This window comes from Oncorhynchus tshawytscha, unplaced genomic scaffold (assembly GCF_018296145.1).
Source record: "Oncorhynchus tshawytscha isolate Ot180627B unplaced genomic scaffold, Otsh_v2.0 Un_contig_5174_pilon_pilon, whole genome shotgun sequence".
NCBI classification, from domain to species: domain Eukaryota; kingdom Metazoa; phylum Chordata; class Actinopteri; order Salmoniformes; family Salmonidae; genus Oncorhynchus; species Oncorhynchus tshawytscha.
Genome location: NW_024608815.1, coordinates 30339 through 37500, shown reverse-complemented (window position 1 = coordinate 37500; position 7162 = coordinate 30339). Strand labels below are relative to the sequence as shown.

Sequence of the window (7162 nt, the reverse complement as noted above, 5' to 3'; positions counted from 1 at the left end):
ATGGGTCCACTGATACTAGTCATGCTGGTGTAGTCTATAGCTGAGCTGGTTAAACTGTAGTAGGGTCCACATAGATACTAGTCATGCTGGTGTAGTCTATAGCTGAGCTGGTTAAACTGTAGTAGGGTCCACATAGATACTAGTCATGCTGGTGTAGTCTAAGCTGAGCTGGTTAAACTGTAGTAGGGTCCACATAGATACTAGTCATGCTGGTGTAGTCTATAGCTGAGCTGGTTAAACTGTAAACTGATTTGCTGGTATTAATGGTTAAACTGTAAACTGATTTGTCAATAAAATTCAATGTTTTAATCTTGTACATTTCCATGAATCATGATGTCTGGTGTTGATGTATATTGGTTGTCATTCAGAACCATTGATATGTTTTCTCAGTTGGTTCTCTGTCTCTATGTAATTCTCCTCAGTATCATTGATCAGCTTGTTGGCTCGGTCCTAATTGATGTGTTCTCTGTCACCTGGAGCTGCATGGAAAATGGTCCAGGAACTAAAGGACAATTCAGGACTAGTCAGCCCACTACAAGCTGGTATCACTTACTTTCTACTAAACTATATGGTCTGGTTTCCCAGACACAGATTAATCCTAGTCCTGGACTAAACAGTATGTTCAATGTAGATGTCCAGGAAACCGGCCCTAAATGTGTCATCTTTCATCCTCCCATACTGCTCAGTCCAGCAACATTAAACCTGTCCAGCAGGTGGTGCTGTTGACCAAACAATAAAACCAGCAGATATCTTGACTTGCCACTCAGTATATCAGTAATGTTCAGAATAGTACTTTAATATCATTGGAGATTGATGGTCTTTTTAATCCACTATCCAGAGTCAGGAACAGATGAAGTTAGGTCTGCTACTGTTCAGTGATTAAATATGATTTATGGTGATGGGAAATAATAAAAAACACTCAACTTCATCTAGTAATAGTTTTCCTTTGTTATTTATTCCAAGGTGTGTCTTTAACTTGTAAATGTATTGTGTGGAGGTGAGCTAGTGGTGTGGCTGATAGAATAGAATGAAAAGGGAGGAGGGGAGGAAGAGGGGAGGAGTGAAGGGCTGTTCAAGAAACCAGATGAGGTACAGTACCTGTATTGATTTTTTATTATAGTTTTTATTTGACCTTTATTTAACACATTAAACACAACATTAAATTAAAATAATTAATATAAATTATAAATCAGTGTATACCAGTGTTTAAACCTACAATATGGCTTAAAGGCCTGCATATATATAACATCACTAAAATCTAAAAACCGCCAGTAATGAGAAAAAACAAGCCTGATGCCAGTAATGTCCATCATACCAGCTCCTTCCTGGCCTCCAGAGAACAACAAGCCTGATGCCAGTAATGTCCATCATACCAGCTCCTTCCTGGCCTCCAGAGAACAACAAGCCTGATGCCAGTAATGTCCATCATACCAGCTCCTTCCTGGCCTCCAGAGAACAACAAGCCTGATGCCAGTAATGTCCATCATTCCTGGCCAGCTCCTTCCTGGCCTCCAGAGAACAACAAGCCTGATGCCAGTAATGTACATCATACCAGCTCCTTCCTGGCCTCCAGAGAACAACAAGCCTGATGCCAGTAATGTCCATCATACCAGCTCTTCCTGGCCTCCAGAGAACAACAAGCCTGATGCCAGTAATGTCCATCATACCAGCTCCTTCCTGGCCTCCAGAGAACAACAAGCCTGATGCCAGTAATGTCCATCATACCAGCTCCTTCCTGGCCTCCAGAGAACAACAAGCCTGATGCCAGTAATGTACATCATACCAGCTCCTTCCTGGCCTCCAGAGAACAACAAGCCTGATGCCAGTAATGTACATCATACCAGCTCCTTCCTGGCCTCCAGAGAACAACAAGCCTGATGCCAGTAATGTACATCATACCAGCTCCTTCCTGGCCTCCAGAGAACAACAAGCCTGATGCCAGTAATGTACATCATACCAGCTCCTTCCTGGCCTCCAGAGAACAACAAGCCTGATGCCAGTAATGTCATCATACCAGCTCCTTCCTGGCCTCCAGAGAACAACAAGCCTGAATGCCAGTAATGTATCAGTACCAGCTCCTTCCTGGCCTCCAGAGAACAACAAGCCTGATGCTTGTAATGTCCAACTAATAAAAACCAAGCCTATTAAAAACCTATTTTCAGCTTGAGCTTCCTGATCAAGTTCTCCACATGAACAATGATGACTTTAACTATTTAACTTATAACTGATAAACTACTACAACTAATGATGACTTTAACTATTTAACTTATAACTGATAAACTACTACCACTTGAATACAGAACAGTATCATCTGTATAAAAATGAACATCTTCTGTTTCATTAATATCCCCAATGTTGTTGATATACTGTACAGTGTCCAGACCTAAAGCCTGACTGCATTAAAGTGTCACGTTCTGACCTTTATTTCCTTTGTTTTGTATTTATTTAGTTGGTTGTTATTTGTTTACTGTTTGTGTTCAGTGTTTTCTTTATTAAAATTCATGATGAACCGCATTCCAAAGAAGTTGTTTTCTTGGAGGCCTTTAGCTGCCTTCTAACTAAGGACTCCAGGACCTACTAACTAAGGACTCCAGGACTCCAGGACCTACTAACTAAGGACTCCAGGACCTACTAACTAAGGACTCCAGGACCTACTAACTAAGGACTCCAGGACCTACTAACTAAGGACTCCAGGACCTACTAACTAAGGACTCCAGGACCTACTAACTAAGGACTCCAGGACCTACTAACTAAGGACTCCAGGACCTACTAACTAAGGACTCCAGGACCTACTAAGGACTCCAGGAGGACTCCAGGACCTAGGACCTAACTAAGGACTCCAGGACCTACTAACTAAGGACTCCAGGACCTACTAACTAAGGACTCCAGGACCTACTAACTAAGGACTCCAGGACCTACTAACTAAGGACTCCAGGACCTACTAACTAAGGACTCCAGGACCTACTAACTAAGGACTCCAGGACCTACTAACTAAGGACTCCAGGACCTACTAACTAAGGACTCCAGGACCTACTAACTAAGGACTCCAGGACCTACTAACTAAGGACTCCAGGACCTTTGACAGAACAGACGGTTTTGATTTGGGACGATAGTTGTCAAGTAGCGAAGGATCTCCACCTTTCAGGAGAGGCAGTACAAAAGCAGATTTCCATAACTTGGGGATTTCCTGAACATCAAGCGTGAGGTTAGAAATATAGGGTGGAGCAATGATGTCAGCAGCAGGTGTAGGAAGCAGGGGTCTAGTTCATCAGGGACAGGGGATTCTGTTCTATCAATTTATTTCAGGGCTTTACACACTTCTGAAACAGAGAAGGATGGGAAGGAGAACCTGGTGAAGGAGAGCCTGGTGAAGGAGAGCACAGGGGTGTCAGGGATGAGAAGGAGAACCTGGTGAAGGAGAGCACAGGGCTGTCAGGGATGAGGGAGAGCCTGGTGAAGGAGAACCTGGTGAAGGAGAGCACAGGGGTGTCAGGGATGAGAAGGAGAACCTGAAGGAGAACCTGTGAAGGGAGAACCTGAAGGAGAGCACAGGGGTGTCAGGGAAGGGAGAACCTGGTGAAGGAGAACACAGGGGTGTCAGGGATGAGAGAACCTGGTGAAGGAGAACCTGGTGAAGGAGAACCCTGGTGAAGGAGAACCTGGTGAAGGAGAGCACAGGGGTGTCAGGGAGAGAAGGAGAACCTGGTGAAGGAGAACCTGGTGAAGGAGAGCACAGGGGTGTCAGGGATGAGAAGGAGAACCTGGTGAAGGAGAGCACAGGGGTGTCAGGGAGACAGAACCTTGGAGAACCTTTTTAAATAAACTGCCTGGAGAACCTGGTGAAGGAGAGCACAGGGGTGTCAGGGATGGAGGTTGACCTTTTTAAATAAACTGCCTGCATCTATAAAAGGCTGATTCAAGGCCTTCAGAATGGAGGTTCTCAGTTACTTCCTGTGTCGACCAACAATAGTTTGGGAAGCTGTGAACCTTCTTTTCACTCCAAACCTTTCACTACTTGTCAGAATGTGGAGGGATTATTTAAATGATCTGAAGTAGATTTCAGGTAGTGGTCTGCTTTCACTTTTCAGATCAAAGCCACACCCATATTTCAGACGTTTAAAGCCATCCAATCATCTGCTGGACCAGACCCTCTTGCTTTATCCCACGTAGCATTTAGTTCCCTTATGATTTCAGTACGTTCCTCAGTAAACCAGGGATTCTCTCTGCCCTTCATCCTGAATTTATTTAAAGGGGCCTATTGCGTACATCCTGGAAAGCATTGTGGAAGTAAGAAAAGGCTCATTCAACATCAGGGATGAATTCCATTCTATTCCATTTAATTCTGGATACATCCTGTAATAAACCTGGAATATCAAACAGCTTCCTGTTTCTTTTCGTAATGACATGTGGAGGATGTTTAGGAATTAGACCATCTCTCACACAGGCAATAGCACAGTGATCAAATACCAGAAGCATTAAAACGATGAGCAGTTTTGGTTCAGATCAAATCAATCAAAGAGGTTTTCAGAGGAGACTTTATGTTCAACCTCGTTACACTGTTGACAATCTGAGTGAGATTATAGGTTTTGTATAGAATTTAGAGTTGATCAGAGCTAGATGTTAACCAGTCCTGATTCAGATCACCCATCAGGACAAACTCAGAGTTGACATGCTGTGATAATCTGAAAATACAATCCAGAGAGCCAACAGTATCAGATGGTCTGTAACAACAAGATACAACCATATTTAAACAGATGGGTCTATAACAACAAGATACAACCATATTTAAACAGTATCAGATGGTCTATAACAACAAGATAGATGGTCTATAACAACAAGATACAACCATATTTAAACAGTATCAGATGGTCTATAACAACAAGATACAACCATATTTAAACAGATATTTAAACAGATGGTCTATAACTAAGATAAACATATTTAAACAGATGGTCTATAACAACAAGATACAACCATATTTAAACAGATATAACAACAAGATACAACCATATTTAAACAGTATCAGATGGTCTATAACAACAAGATACAACCATATTTAAACAGGAGCCAAGGTTAAGGTTCAAACACAGATATTCAACTTGCTGAGGTTTAGTAGAAGTCAGACCGCTGAGATCTTGTGTTTTACGTAAACAGCAACACCACCACCCTTAGATTGACCATCTGCACCTAAAACATGACAACCATTTATGCCAATATTTTTGTCTTTAATAATAGATTTTTGTAGCCAGGTTTCAGAGAGCATAAATACATCAGGGTGGGCAGGTTTTATCCATATATCCACAGAATCATACTTCAGCAGCAGACTTATTACATTCACATGCAGAAACTACAGGCCGCTCTGACTACTTCATTGGACAGAATGTCAGGACCTGGGTCAGATCGCACATTTCCAGACCGTAGAAGCAGCAAGATAATGGCCAGTCTAGATGGAGGGTTCCAACATGTGGATTTATAGACAGCACTTGAAGGACAATCCATAGTCACCAGAATCTTTAACGCCACAACATTCAGGAGATGTGGAAAGTCCAGAGACACGGTTCAGTACCAAGAAAACAGTCCTGACATGTCAGAGCAACAGTCCCATTTCTCCCATGTTGTTTGGGAGAAATGTGCATAGATCTCACGTGCATTTATGGAGCAAGCGTGTGGTTTCTCCCAAAACTCGAGGGAGAAACAGCCATATATTTCCTCAGTCACAGAGCAACGGGCTCTAAAAGTATCTCCAACATTGTGAAAGCCAAGCAGCAACATGAACAGCAGCAACATGAACAGCAACAACATGAACAGCAGCAACATGAACAGCAGCAACATGAACAACAGCAACATGAACAGCAACATGAACAGCAGCAACATGAACAGCAACATGAACAGCAACATGAACAACAGCAACATGAACAGCAGCAACATGAACAACAACATGAACAACAGCAACATGAACAACATGAACAGCAACATGAACAGCAACAACATGAACAGCAGCAACATGAACAGCAGCAACATGAACAGCAGCAACATGAACAGCAACAACATGAACAGCAACAACATGAACAGCAACAACATGAACAGCAACAACATGAACAGCAGCAACATGAACAACAGCAACATGAACAACAGCAACATGAACAGCAACAACATGAACAACAGCAACATGAACAGCAACAACATGAACAGCAACAACATGAACAGCAACAACATGAACAGCAACAACATGAACAGCAACAACATGAACAGCAGCAACATGAACAACAGCAACATGAACAACAGCAACATGAACAGCAACAACATGAACAACAGCAACATGAACAACAACAACATGAACAGCAACAACATGAACAGCAGCAACATGAACAACAACATGAACAGCAACAACATGAACAGCAGCAACATGAACAGCAACATGAACAGCAACAACATGAACAGCAACAACATGAACAGCAACAACATGAACAACAACATGAACAGCAACATGAACAGCAACATGAACAGCAGCATGAACAGCAGCAAACATGAACAGCAGCAACATGAACAACAGCAACATGAACAACAGCAACATGAACAACAGCAACATTAACAGCAACATTAACAGCAGCAACATGAACAACAGCAACATGAACAACAGCAACATGAACAGCAGCAACATGAACAGCAGCAACATGAACAACAGCAACATGAACAACAGCAACATGAACAACAGCAACATGAACAGCAACATCATGAACAGCAGCAACATGAACAACAGCAACATGAACAGCAGCAACATGAACAGCAGCAACATGAACAACAGCAACATGAACAGCAACATGAACAGCAACATGAACAGCAGCAACATGATCAACAACAACATGAACAACAGCAACATGAACAACAGCAACATGAACAACAGCAACATGAACAGCAACATGAACAGCAACAACATGAACAGCAGCAACATGAACAACAGCAACATGAACAACAGCAACATGAACAGCAACATTAACAGCAGCAACATGAACAGCAGCAACATGAACAACAGCAACATGAACAGCAACATGAACAGCAGCAACATGATCAACAGCAACATGAACAACAGCAACATGAACAACAGCAACATGAACAACAGCAAACATGAACAGCAACATGAACAGCAGCAACATGAACAACA

General features: G+C 42.4%; 1 protein-coding gene and 1 long non-coding RNA gene across 2 annotated transcripts in view; one reads left to right on the top strand and one right to left on the bottom strand.

Moving 5' to 3' along the window:
• LOC121843854 (E3 ubiquitin/ISG15 ligase TRIM25-like) overlaps window positions 1–928 on the top strand; it is a 12145-nt gene extending 11217 nt beyond the window's left edge. Inside the window, exon 5 of the mRNA XM_042313725.1 lies at window positions 423–928. Coding sequence (XP_042169659.1) covers window positions 423–726 — 304 coding nt within the window. The 3' untranslated portion in view covers window positions 727–928. The remainder of the gene's footprint in view (window positions 1–422) is intronic.
• Window positions 929–2194: 1266 nt separating this feature from the next.
• On the bottom strand, window positions 2195–3768 carry LOC121843856. Its single transcript, XR_006081764.1, has 3 exons — window positions 3703–3768; window positions 2827–3408; window positions 2195–2577 (listed from the first exon to the last, which is right to left on the bottom strand). It is a non-coding gene; the product is annotated as an uncharacterized LOC121843856 (long non-coding RNA).
• Window positions 3769–7162: the final 3394 nt, after the last annotated feature.